The sequence below is a fragment of the Periplaneta americana genome, chromosome 3 (assembly GCF_040183065.1).
Source record: "Periplaneta americana isolate PAMFEO1 chromosome 3, P.americana_PAMFEO1_priV1, whole genome shotgun sequence".
In the NCBI taxonomy this organism is placed as follows: Eukaryota; Metazoa; Arthropoda; class Insecta; order Blattodea; family Blattidae; genus Periplaneta; species Periplaneta americana.
The window spans coordinates 196,804,863-196,819,527 of NC_091119.1; the positions used below are offsets into that span (position 1 = coordinate 196,804,863).

Below are 14,665 nucleotides of genomic sequence, written 5' to 3' on the forward strand. Positions count from 1 at the left end.
CCTATAGAATTTTAATAGGGGGATCCTGTGTACATGAAACTTAGAGATATCTTAATAACATACGTTTAGAACGTAGCATACGAAATACCTAGGTATGGAACTAGAAATTAGTTCCCTACTTATCACAAAATGAGAATGCCTCAGTCAATTTGAAAATATTCTCAAACGTTCTAGTTAAAATGTGATTATTTACTGAAGTTATGAACTTACTACGTCATTTTAAGCACAAGAATGCTAGGGAACTGTAAGGAAATGTGTTAATTTCATTGTATCTCTGTTTTCAGGTTCCGTTGTAATGGGCATTGGCTCGGTGGTGTTCACTGTGCCACATTTCATTGCTGAACCACATCTCACATCCACCCTTGCCAACTCAAGTTCTGACAATATTTGTCGAGGTGTTTCTGTTAGAGAACAGGACATGGGGTTGGGAAGGCTATCTTCAGGTACGCAATATTTCCTTATTTGTTATTACCTGAATGTGATGATAATAATAATCTTAAATTACACAAGATTTTTTCTTCATACAGTATCCCCCTAATACTGATCTTGAAATTAACAGGTTTTTTTTTATTTTATTTTATTTTTTTTTTTAATTTTTTATTGAACAACATGCTCCATTACAGAGTAATACTACATGTTTTAGATTTTTCGTTTCCTACTATAATTATACATTTGGATTTGTATTGGAGAATACTCCCGATTTAGTCTTTTTTGCCTATTTACATTGATCATACCTAATTAAGATACAGAATTAATACAAATACATATATATGGCTTAACCTAAATAAAAAGAAAAGAAAGTATATATACATGATAGGAATATATAGCAATTGTGAGTTTTTTAAAACAAATTGTTAATTTTATAAAAGTTGAATGATAAATATGTGTAACCTAACAATAAATGCATTCCTACAATTGTTCAAAATCTACTGAATTGATAAAAGTAATGAATGGTTGAAGATGTAATTTTATAAGCTGATATTTGGTAGGTGGCCAACTTGCTGTCTTCGAAATGCTGTTTCTTAGAATCTCCCTTTGTTTGCTTAATATTGTGCAGTCATACAGCAAGTGATCTACAGTCTGACTTCCACCATTACACGGACATGTTGCACTCTCCAGTAACTTGAAGCGATGGAGGTAGGCTCTGTTCATTCCGTGTCCTGTCACCATTGACATGAAGATGGCAGTAATATTTAATTCCATCTTAAGCCTCTCTTTTACATTAGGGAAGTAGGATTTTGTTATCGCTGCCTTTGTGGTGTCGTCCATTCTTTTTGCCAATTAAGTTTTCCTTCTTCTTCTATTTCACTTTGAATTATACTTTTCGAAATTTTATCATAACATACTGCTGCAGCCTTGTTTTGTGCCACTGCCTTCGCTAGTCGATCCGCAAGTTCATTACCGTATGTTCCGACGTAGGCCTTGATCCCTCTATCGTCCAGTTTACTTTCTTCAAAATTAAGACTTTCTTCCTGATTTCTTCTATAAGATATTTGTGGTTGTGATTGTGGAGTCTATTGTTATCCTGCTGTCTGTGAGAATTGCTGAAACAATCCATAACATCTGCTGAAAATATATATATACCTGTATTTTTATAGTTTATATAAAAAATGTATTAAACTTCTCTCGGCAACAATATGTTAGACAGATCAAAGTCTTTCAGCTTCATTAATGTTTACAAAACTTGTGCAAACAAATTCAGTACACGTAATAGTGCCCAGTTTTCCTTCAATATTGCATTAAGTGCATTTGGTCTTAAAGACTCTGAGCACAAAGTTTCCTGGATTGGAAAACACACATAGAATATATCGCACTTTGGAAAGAACATGGTCACAAGTGCAAAAACTGTACTAATGAGATATTTGAAGTTTAATATGTAATAGGTCCATTTGATTTGTAGTCGTGCACTGGGCTGCAAAAGAAATGCCGATACGAAATTATATCGTTTTCCGAGGACTTTAGCGAACATGACGAGATGGAAAGCTATTTTCCTCAGATTATTTTTTATAAAAAACATGTAAATACGACTTGTATAACATGTTCACGTTATTATTTAATATGAATTGATTTTAAATTATTTATATAGCTACTTTTATTTTACAACATTAATAGGCTAAAAATACTACACGAAAATAGTAAAACTGCAGTTTATATGGTATTCCACAGCCTTCCTTATTATCCATGGATGCTATTATTGTTACAATCGATATATACGGCCAGTTACATTTCATATTGTATTAACAAAAAAATGTATTAATTTTATTATAAACATAAATATGTTGTTGTTGTTTTCTAATGCCAGGCGTTTGACAATAAAGTCATTTGACCTCTTGCACTCCAATATTTTTCAAAGATATTGTCATGGTCAGCCACTGAAGCACAGATTTTGAGGTGTTCTGAATCCATTTCTTGGTTTGAGTTGCACAATGGGCAGTTAGGGAACTGATATATTCCAATTCTATGCAGGTGTTTCGCCAAACAATCATGGCCTGTTGCCAGTCTAAATGCAGCTACAGACGATTTTCAAAGTAATGTTGTTGTTGTTTTCTAATGCCAGGCGTTTGACAATAAAGTCATTTGACCTCTTGCACTCCAATATTTTTCAAAGATATTGTCATGGTCAGCCACTGAAGCACAGATTTTGAGGTGTTCTGAATCCATTTCTTGGTTTGAGTTGCACAAGGAGCTCTTAGGGGACTGATATATTCCAATTCTATGCAGGTGTTTGGCCAAACAATCATGGCCTGTTGCCAATCTAAATGCAACTACAGACGATTTTCGTGGTAAATCGGGAATTAACTGTGGATTATGATGCAGAGAGTTCCATTTTTTCCCTTGTGATTGTGTTATAAAATTTTGTTTGTTGAAGTCTAAGTATGTAGATTTAATAAATCTTTTCACAGAGTAATATGTACAGACGTGGACAAATTATTAGCAAAATTGAAGATTTTTATTAGGCCTATATACTTTTACAATATATGATTCTTCAATTCAGAATACAGTTGTCATTTTTGCCCATTTACACGTTATTAAAAAATGAAGATTTGTATTATATATTTTCAAAATTTGACTCTTCAATTTGGACTACAATTGATATTTCCATATTATTAGCAAAACTGAACATTTTTATAATATATTTTTACTAAATCTGACTCTTCAATTTAGACTGCACTTCATTTTTGCATATTTACAAGTTATTACCAAAATTGAAGATTTTTATTATATGAGTATATTTTTACAAAATTTGACTCTTCAATTTAGACTGCAGTTGACATTTTTGCACATTTACAAATTATTAGCAACATTCAATATTTTAATTATATATTTTTTCAAAATTTGACTCTTCAATTTAGAATACAGTTGACATATTTGCATAGGCCTATTTCTATCTACTGTAATGATAGAAATATGCAAAATTGTCAACTGTAGTCTAAATTAAAAAGTCAAATTTTGCAAACAGAATTATCATAAAAATCGTCAATTTTGTTAATAATTTGTCCACGTCTGTAGATTTAGTAACAGGTTTGTAAATAGCATTACTGCCCTTATATAAATATAAATATAAAATGTTATTATAAATACAGATACAAAACTGAAAATTAACAATCTGAATGATGTGATGATAACAGAGCAATAATATAGTTTATAATATAAGCAATGCCATCTGTTAATCTCTACTTCTATCGTTTCCTAAGCAAAGTCCTCGCAACACGATAATATTTCAAATTGATAGTTGCAGGGTTTGCAGTGAAAGACCTGCCCTTGGGCAGAACACTATGAATGAATAGGGCCTACTACCAACACTTTAAATTAGTTTTTATGGCCAAATAATTTTGTTTTTATTTAATTAAATTTAAATTAGTTTAGTTCTTATTTTATTTTACTTTAATCTGCAAAATATCATTTTGTTTTATTTTATTTTATTATACTCATTTATTTTTTCTTTTTCTTTGTTTTGTTCTTATTCATTGTCGTCGTCTCTCAATGGTAGACTTAACAGTTATGAATTTCATATTGCGGTATGCCAATAAGCTATTAATATTTGACTATAATTATTTATTTACTGTGCCACCTTTGCTTATCTTAAAAGTTAATAATTTACATTAACGTTTTCGATACATGTGTATTGTCTTCAGATATAGAGTGTTAGATAAACATTTATGATGAAAACCTTGCCTTATGGTATGGGACTTATTATGATTTTCGGATCTTACTAAAGTGAATTGCTCTAACTTAACCTAATATGGTCTATAATACACATGTTACATTAAGTTAAAGACACACCTTCATCTCAAACAGCAGAAATAACTAAAATGCTCTCTCAATTAATATCACTCAATAAAAGAATTGTATTCCAATGGATACCATCCCATTGTGGAATCCTGGGAAACGAGAATGTGGATGCTTTAGCAAAGAAGGGCAGCACTGCTACTTACAGACCTGTTACTAAATCTACGTATTACTCTGTGAAAAGATTTATTAAATCTACATACTTAGACTTCAACAAACAAAATTTGATAACTCAATCCCAAGGGAAAAAATGGAACTCTCTGCATCAAAATCCACAGTTAATTCCCGATTTACCACGAAAATCGTCTGTAGCTGCATTTAGATTGGCAACAGGCCACGATTGTTTGGCCAAACACCTGCATAGAATTGGAATATATCAGTACCCTAACTGCCCATTGTGCAACTCAAACCAAGAAATGGATTCGGAACACCTCAAAATCTGTGCTTCAGTGGCTAGTCATGATAATATCTTTGAAAAATATTGGAGTGCAAGAGGTCAAATGACTTTATTGTCAAACGCCTGGCATTAGAAAACAACAATAACATTAAGTTAAAATCATTTGCAGTCCATATAGTACAATTTAAAGATTTAAAGTTATCTAAAAGTGATATAAAACTATAAATAATCAGAGGAATATAAAAAACGTTGTAGGACACTTTAAAACATTGTAAGCACTTGTTGGCTGTGTGTGCCAGTTTTTAACATCGTTAGATGGGGCTGCTTCTGTTGATCTTGATTTTAACAACGAACTGAAACGGAGTACTGTTTATATCACTAACATGTCTATAATTATTAACGATGTGTATTATTAAAGCATTTCATTCGATTTTGGTCACTAGATTGATGTGAAAATCATAGATATATGTTGCTATGCTGCTATGTGTCGGTGGTTTGACGTTATTGGTACAACATGGATGTTGTCGAGTCCATGAGTTTAATACAGCCTTGCGTGTCTGTAACAATATGCGTAAATATTAATAAATTGAATTGAAAATTGGCTGGTGTTGTTTTAATTGAATTTTGGTTGAAACTGCTTCCAGTAGAAACTATTCCAAGAGAATAACTACAACGTTTTTTATATTCCTCTGATTATTTATAGTTTTATATCACTTTTAAATAACTTTAAATCTTTAAATTGTACTATATGGACTGCAAATGATTTTAACTTAATGTAACATGTGTATTATAGACCAAATTAGGTTAAGTTAGAGCAATTCACTTTAGCAAGATCCGAAAATCATAATAAGTCCCATACCATAAGGCAAGGTTTTCATCATAAATGTTTATCTAACACTCTACATCTGAAGATGATACACATGTATCGAAAACGTTAATGTAAATTATTAACTTTTAAGATAAGCAAAGGTGGCACAGTAAATAAATAATTATATTAACAGTTATGGTTTTAGAACACCAAGTTTATAAAAATGCGTGTCAATATTATTTGGACAGGTGTTGCCATTTAGCAGGAATGTATTGGTATTGTTACAGGTCTTTCATCTCCTCCACTTGCACCTCACAACAACCTCCGTGGAGACAACTGTATCCAGGGCTCCCCTTCCACAGCAGGACCTGTTATGTTGTTCCTGTTAGCTCAGCTCCTGCTGGGGTGTGGAGGGTCGCCACTCTTCACACTCGGCACCACGTACATAGATGATCACGTCCGCCCAGAGAGTGCTTCTCTCTATATTGGTCAGTATCACGGCACTTCCTATATTCTCCAATAACACTAGAAAACAAATTTAAACTTTTTTGTCTGTAGTTGGAATGAAAGTAGCCTACATGTTCTTTTCTAATTTTAGCACACTGAATCCAATGCAGTTCATAGTTTTGGCGTACGGTATTTCATCACATTGTTCGGATAAGAATGTTTGAATTTTTGCGTATATGGGCTTGTCCATGAGAAAGTGTCCAAAATATTTACACATAACCTAAAAATGGTTCTCAAATCAAACTTACAGTTCTCCAACCAGGAGATTAACCGTGAAAGGAATGTGCTTACTATTGCGTCATCTATTGGAGTGAAGTAGATAGATAATATTACCGTTATAACGTCAGTTTAAAAATCATGCGCTCTCCTCCATATGTTATTTCCTGTATGAAGAGATTAAAAGACCAGGAGACTAACCGTGATTTAATTTTGTAACTAGGGTAGTATCAATATGTCTGTATCAGTGTTATCGTTTGTGCTTTGAGAGTTAGCCAATGGAGATGTCTGTACCCACGTGTGTGACCTTATGACATCAACATTCATTCATAGCATTACCCCGCTGCGTCTCATTCCCCTGAGACTTTCTCCTGGTTGGAGTACACTAATTTACCTTGAAGGATCTAGACTAATATTTGTGGTGGTATGTATCCATTAACTGCAAATGAATTTTCAAGAATTTTAAATTTATTTGTAATGCCATAATGTGAAAAAAAAATCAGGAAAGTCACACCATTGGCACTTTTGGTAGGTAATTCTGTTCGAATTCTTCTTTGATTATGATTATGATTATATTTTCAAAGAGTAATTATTAGTTACCAACTATAACCCCAATGTACCCCATGGTAAAATAAGTTTTTCAACTTTGGATACTGGTAATAGGAAAGAAAAAAAAGTAACTATTCAGTGAGATAGAAGAAGAAATAGGCTAATGTTTAATTCCGTATTAATGTAGTATACAATACTACAATCTTTTGATTTAAGAGAACAATAAAATGCAAGCATGTTGTATGTTTAAATGATCCAGATTTTGTCACATCACTGACATTTATACAAAGCAGATCTCATATTTAATGCATTTATGTTACCGTTAAAACCCGAAATCCGTCAAAACCAGTTTTAACTAGTAAAAACTAGTTTAATCAAATGTTGGGAGATAGCGAGTTTTCGTAAGATCTTAAAATCAATGACAGGTTAGGTTTGGTTTGGTAAAAGCCTAAAAAATACCCTAAACAAACCAAACCTAACCTGTCAGTGACTCTAGATCTTACGAAAATTCACTTTCTATCTATCTACATGTCACAAAATGATCCAACAACTTCAAAAACTACAGAAAAGAATTCAATTGCAGTGGATACCTGCACATTACGGAATTGCTGGAAATGAAACTGCTGACTTTCTTGCCAAAAAAGGATCCAATTTAATTCAGAATACAAATACAAGCCTACCTTTTACATCCATCAAAAGACTAATTAAAAATAAATATAAAATCAAGCAAAACCAAGCACTGTGTACCAAAGCCAAAAATAAAAAATGGAGCATTTTAATAAAAAAAAAACAGAAATTATTCCAGAAATCCCACGTAAATCTGCAGTAGCAAAATTCAGACTGCTTACAGAACATGATTATTTGGCCAAACACTTGAATAAAATAGGAATTTACACAAATCCAAATTGCCCTCTATGCAACAAAGAAGAAGAAATGACTGAAGATCATCTCATAACCTGTGAAGTTCTGCCCGATGGATCCACCACAGAGAAATATTGGAGAGCAAGAACGCTAATGGCTTCGTTGCCAAAGCCCGGCATTAGATAACAACAACATCTATCTACATTTTTAAAACTAGTTTTTACTAGTTGAAACTGGTTTTTGTCATATTTCGGTAACACATATAACACTAACTGTGCAGAACATAAACATTATGTACAATACAGCATAACGATTAGATATTACTGGAGTTTTATACTATGATAATATCATATCATAATACGATATATTATATGGTGGGAAGCTGCTGACGAAAATGGCCATCGTGAGTTTGTGTTTCCTGTCTTTTGCCCATTTTTCATTCGTAATTCCGTGTCCAATTTTCACAACAATCATTAGGCCTATAATTAATACGAATATTATTTTTTTAAATAAACCAAAGTAATTTTCCGAGAATTTTATTGAAAAGTGACATGACAGTCATTGCCAATCAATGTTCTGACTTCACAGATCTGTTGACTGCAAGTCCTGATCACCTATAAGAGGTTGATCAACCTAATGATGTATGCTGTAATATAGCGAACTGGATAAGAAATCACTTTTTTTTTTTATCGAAGAAAACTTTATTGTATAAAATATGCATTGTATTTGAGCATAAGAAAGACGTTATAACCCTGATGGAATTGCATGGGGTAACAGCTTGTAGCTGTACTTCCATCTAGCAGTTGTTACCAAAAAATTAATTTTCGACAGTGGAGATCCTGGTGGTTATTCTGTTCTATGTGTTGCCATTTCATAACATAATTATGTGATCAGGGCCGAAAGTTCCATTTCTGATACTGTGAAGATGAATGTGATACATACAGCAGCTAGAGGTATAGTGAGGATGACGTAAGTGTAGTTCCTAAAAGTCTAATTTTCAAAATTTAAAAATTTGTAATATTCAAAATTAAAAAATTTCAAATTTCGAAAATACATATTTAAAATTCAAATTTTCTCAATTTTAAAATTTCAAAATTTCATTTTAAAAATTCAAAATTCGAAAATCATAAAAATTCAAAATTCCAAAATTTTAAAAATTCAAAATTTCAAATTTTGATAACATTTAAAAATAAAAATTCTTAACTTTCTGAAATTCAAAGTTTCAGCGTTTAAAATTTAAAAATTTTAAAAATTTAAATTCAAAATTTCAAAATTTAAAAAATTCAAAATTTCAGAATTTTTTTAATTCGAAATTTCAAAATTTTAGAAAATTATTTTTCAGTTCGTATCTATAGAAATTTATTTGGTTATTTAATCTCTCAAATGAGTTTGTTTTGTAGGTATTTATGGTAAAATCATGAAATTTATTTTCTCAAAGTTTTTAATACTATTTTATAGTCAAAGTAAAATACCACTGTAATATTTGTTGTGATTAGCACGAATTTATTTTCTGCATTCTGTTTCAGGTTGTATGTATAGTATGGCAGCTTTTGGTCCAGTTCTTGGGTTTCTTCTTGGTGCTTATCTGTTATCATTCCATATGGACTCTTTCTCTAGTTCCATTGTCACCATTGGTAAGAAGAATATCGAATTAAAATTCACTCATACTAGTCATGTAATCATTTATCTCCATATTTATTTATTTATTTATTTATTTATTTATGTATTTATTTATTTACTTGTTTATTTACTTATCCATTTGACCATTTGTCCATTGTTTATTCATTTATTTACATGTATGTTTACGTCGAATATGTGTTTATTTATTTTCTTAGTAGTGCTCCTAATGTCGGTATAAATACACCATGTCAGGGCTACAGGTATCAAGAAATAAAAGAAAAATCTGACTTACCCATGAGAGTAACTAACTGAAAATTTATTTTAATGTTATATAAACTCTCCAAGTATTACATCCAGTTTAGTATATCACAATATGAGCACCTCTTATTGCTCTGCAAATGTCCAAACGATATTTCAATTCCCTCTGACTGTTTTGCAACATTTCAGATGTTATGCGGTCAATTGCTAACCTGATATGTTGTCTCAATTGTAAACTTTGGATTAGATGTTGTTGATACACAAAGTCCTTGATGAAACCCCAGCCGAAGAAATCCAATGGAGTCAGATCAGGAGAGCTTAATGGCCATGCTTTGGGTCTGCCTTTTCCAATCCAACAACGAGGAAAATTTCTATGAAGGAAACTGGTAACATCATGGTAATAATGTGGTGGGAACACAGTCTTGTTGAAATGTTGATCCAAGGGGGATTTGGGGCACAGCGAAATTTACTAGCATATCAAAGTAACCGTGCCCAGTCACGGTTTTCTCCAAGAAGAAGAATGGACCAATAATTGCATTGTGCATTAATTCCATCCAAACATTAATTTTTTCCGTGTCACTTTGATGTTCCACAACAGCACGAGGGTTCTCGACCCCCATATGCGACAGTTATGGTGGTTAACTTTATCGTAGAGATGGAATGTAACTTCATCACTGAATAACACTTCCTTAAGATGTGTAGGGTATTCATCAATGCGTTGCAGAATTTCAGTCGCAAAATTTTGTCTTAATCTTCTATCATTAGGTTGAATGCGGTGAAGAATCTATAGTTTGAGTCATTTATGAAGAACGTCATGAACAGTTGCTTTGGGAATCTGTAACTGATGACTAGACTGTCTAATGGACTTCCTTGGACTCCGGTTGAATGCAGTTTGTATACAATCGACCGTTTCTTTGGTTATTTTTTTCTCGAGATGTTTGCCTGTTTGTGGAATCGAGGATCCTGTCTCTTTAAGAGTTCTATCCCTCTGCGAAATTGATTTCGACGTAGGTAGATCTATGTTGAATTCTAGACAAAATCAGCATCGAACTCTGGTAACAGATTTAAATTCAGCAAGCCAAAGCACGCACTTCACTTTTTGCTGTGGTGTACACATTTTACATTCAATTACAATGATTAATGTTAACTATCAGTAATTTGTGATATAAATCGCAATAATAAATCGTATCTTTTTTGTTTTCTTCAATTTTCTTGTTTGCTGTATAGATTTCTAGCATTGTTGTTATAAAAATAAAATCTTCGAGAGTTTCTGCATCCTGTGTAAAACATATAATTATAAAATGTCTCTCTGTTAATAAATGGTGAACAATTATTTCTTGACATAAATCGCAATAATAAATCGTATCTTTTTTGTTTTCTTCAATTTTCTTGCTTTGCTGTATAGATTTCTAGCATTGTTGTTATAAAAATAAAATCTTGGAGAGTTTCTGCACCCTGTGTCAAACATATAAAAATAAAATATCCTTCTGTTCATAAATGGTGAACAATTATTATTTCTTGATACCTCTAGCCTGGACATGGTGTATACAGAAAATGAAGTGATTAATGGTGGTTACGTAAAAAACGAGTAAATTTCAAGTGTTAAACGAACTTGTTTCAGATCCTGGTGACAGAAGGTGGGTTGGAATGTGGTGGGGAGGTTTCTTACTCTGCGGGTTTCTGCTCATATTGGTTGCCATTCCTTTCTTTGCCTTCCCTAAGACATTACAGGTAAGAATGTTGTTTGGTTGCGATAGGTTAAAACTTATTGTCTTAGTTATTTTTTTTATTAACAATTGAAATGTGCTAAGTGCCAATTTTTCAAATTTCATTTTATTCAGTCTAAATAAATTAGCTACGCTGAACTCATTTCTAAAAGTTGCTGCTGTGAACAAGTTAAGTTCTGTGCACGTTTACTTTCTTGCAGAGAGAGAAAGAAAAGATTCGACTGATGGAAAAGTCTCGTCCTGAGCAAGTTCGTCCCACAAAATCAACAGACAACGCTGCAGCACAAGGCCAGACTAACGATTCAGGTTATGGTAAAGATATTAAAGGTAATAAGTAACTGTTCGTTAAACTAGATTATAAAAATTAGTTTTCACTCTCTGTAAAGCGAAATTGTAAAAATATTTTCTTAGAGATATTAAGAAAAATAAAATCTTGCACAATTTGAGATGAGCTCTGAATGCAGACATAAGAAAAAAATCATAACGTTAATTCAATGGGTTTTTCAAAAGTAAGTCATAATTGTAATTAAAACTTAATTAGGGGATTTTGCACATAAAATTCTGACACATCAAACCTTGTAATTAGAAAGGAATATTTTTATGTAAACAAAATATTTTTCGACTGTTGTATGTATGTATGTATGTATGTATGTATGTATGTATGTATGTATGTATGTATGTATATATGTATGTATGTATGTATGTATGTATGTATTTATCTACACTGCAAGTGGGCAAGCACCTGTGGCAGTGGTATACACAATATAAACAATACACAATAAAATTACAATTCAATACACAATACAATTATGCAATACACAATACAATACATACACAATACAATAAGAATACACAATACAATTTAACACAAAAATTACAATTAATAATGAAACATAAAATAACCTAATTTTACAATACAACCTACATATGTATAGACCCTACATAAGTTTCAGTAGTCTTTCTCTTTACTCTCATCTCACTCACTGTAGTGGCACTATGACGCATTTCACTGACACTTTAGGACACATTTCACTGACACTCTATAACACATTTCACTGACACTATAGAACACAATTCATTGATGCTATGAATTATCACTGATCGGAACTATTCACTGCACTGTAAAACCTTAACTTCACTGACTCACCTCGCTTCACTGATACAACAGTTCAAATAAGACAAATAATTACACCCTTATGCATACTTATAAACAGAACTACATTTAAGCTAAATCTTTCTAGTCTAAGGCCCTCTTACATGCTACTGTTGTACTGGTACAAGTTACATCATCGAGAAGATTTTAAAATGATACCCCTTAGTTTTTTAATATCACCCGAAAGAGAAAATATATTCAAGAACAATAAGCAAAGGAAGAAATTTTATACTCTGATTTGAGACTGCTTAAAAAATTCTTTAAACTACCAGAGCCCTCCTTATGCCATCTTCTCTAGCACTAGGCAAAGAGCCAACACCATCTACACCTTTTCCAGTTGTATTTCAGAAAATATCAATTGTATTTCAGATTAGTCAATTCAGTTTCAGATAGTATCAGTTTATTTCAGATTTGTCAAATGTATTTCAGATTTGTCAATTGTATTTCAGATGGTATCAAATGTATTTCAGAAAATAAGCAATGCATTTAAGATTACATAGTCACTTTTATTTCACAAAATAACAAATGTAGACCTAAAATGGATTTAAATAATCCTCAACTTTCTTGAATTTTAGCGTCCAACAGGCATATTCACCATAGCTAAAGCCGCAGCTTGATGAATTGTACTGTGTTGTACTGAACGAGACAGTCACCACCAACAATATTGCGTGTGTTGCTTCATCAATTTTACTCTTTACACCTAGGTAAATTAGCCTACAACACCAGGAGCTATGACGTCAGGAATTCCAAGATGGATTTTTACGTACGTCTTCACTGTACACCAAATGATCTCGATTGGATTTAACATTGGAGAATAAGGTGCCAACCGTAACTTCTGAAATACAAATGATAGTTTCTGGAATACAGTTGACAAATCTGAAATACAATTGATACTATCTGAAAATGAATTGACTAATCTGAAATACAATTGATGTTTTCTGAAATACAATTGATACTATCTGAAATTGAATTGATTAATCTGAAATACAAATGACAAATCTGAAATACAATTGATATTTTCTGAAATACAACTGGAAAAGGTGTAGTTTACAGTGACAACAAAATTTCAAGTAAATACCGCAGTATAAGCCGCCAAACCTACGCAACTGCTACAACATGGTCTGCTCATAAAGGGCTGTGTAAGTAACATTTTAACAGGTTTCCGAGGAAAGAGTTCCTTTTGCAAGTTCTGCCTTTTTGTGAAGTTAGTGCTGTACCAGCATAGAATAAATAACTGACCTGAGGAAATAAGTTATGACATACCAGTATTTTTTACAACTGCAGTAAACTATACTTTGAGCATTTGTTGTGCAGATATCCCTCGCTCAATGTGGCGGTTGGTGTGCAATTCCGTGTATGTGGTTACGTGCCTTGGAGCCTGCATGGAACTCATCATCGTGTCCGGCTTTGTTGTGTTCCTGCCGAAATACTTGGAGACGCAGTTCAGCCTGGGCAAGAGTCAGGCGAGTGTATTCACAGGTAAGTCGCCATTTTTAGCTCTAGGCCCTCTCCCGTGGAAAACAAAAATGCTACGAACTTATGCATCTATCTAATATGAAATAAAAAATGTACTCGATCTCAACATTCCATATACCGGGTGTAACTGGATTCTGGTAGACCCAAAATATATTTTATGCTCAACCATGCCGAAATATAGTAATTATACACCTGGTAGCAGCCCTTTAATGGACCTCATTAAAGTTCAGGTGTTCCACCAATCATAAAATACCATTGTAGCAATATGAAAGCGCAAGTATCGATTATTCTCGGATATGCAATCGAAAGACAACTAGCAAAACGTCACGGAGGTGGAAATCCAATACTGTCGCAGAAGGTTATGTTCTGTTACTGTAATAATTAGCGTTAATTGTAAATAATATTCAAATAAATTCAATTTGTCTTCTCGTTTTTCAATGTCTAATTCAATTTCAAGGTTATATCAAGATTAATGTTTATTTTACTCTCTAGATTATATCAAGGTCAATGTCGACATTTGTTTCTCGGAAAAAATCAATACTTTCGCGTTTGCGCACATCTCACAATTTACGAGGTATTGCACAAGGTCAGTTCCGCTCCTCAGTCAGATAAAAATAACATGAATACTTATGAATAATTTCAAGTTAGAAATATATATATATATTTTTTTTTTTATCCAATGCCACCAGGTTGTCTTTTCGACATTTCTGGTCTTCTCTCCTGGCCGTGGCTTAGTTGTAACCCACTTCTGAGGTTGGGGCGCCTGGAAGGCGGAGTTACATTACCCCGATGATGTGATAGGA

The 14,665-nt window shown here is 32.7% G+C and overlaps 1 protein-coding gene across 1 annotated transcript in view; it reads left to right on the forward strand.

Annotated features, from left to right (window-relative positions):
- The window catches only part of Oatp30B (Organic anion transporting polypeptide 30B), a 492,924-nt gene that overhangs the window by 447,475 nt on the left and 30,784 nt on the right, over positions 1-14,665 (forward strand). The window contains exons 6-11 of the mRNA XM_069822443.1: positions 285-443; positions 5,783-5,983; positions 9,155-9,262; positions 11,128-11,237; positions 11,434-11,560; positions 13,701-13,865. Of these exons, the coding sequence (XP_069678544.1) occupies positions 285-443; positions 5,783-5,983; positions 9,155-9,262; positions 11,128-11,237; positions 11,434-11,560; positions 13,701-13,865 (870 nt within the window). The remainder of the gene's footprint in view (positions 1-284; positions 444-5,782; positions 5,984-9,154; positions 9,263-11,127; positions 11,238-11,433; positions 11,561-13,700; positions 13,866-14,665) is intronic.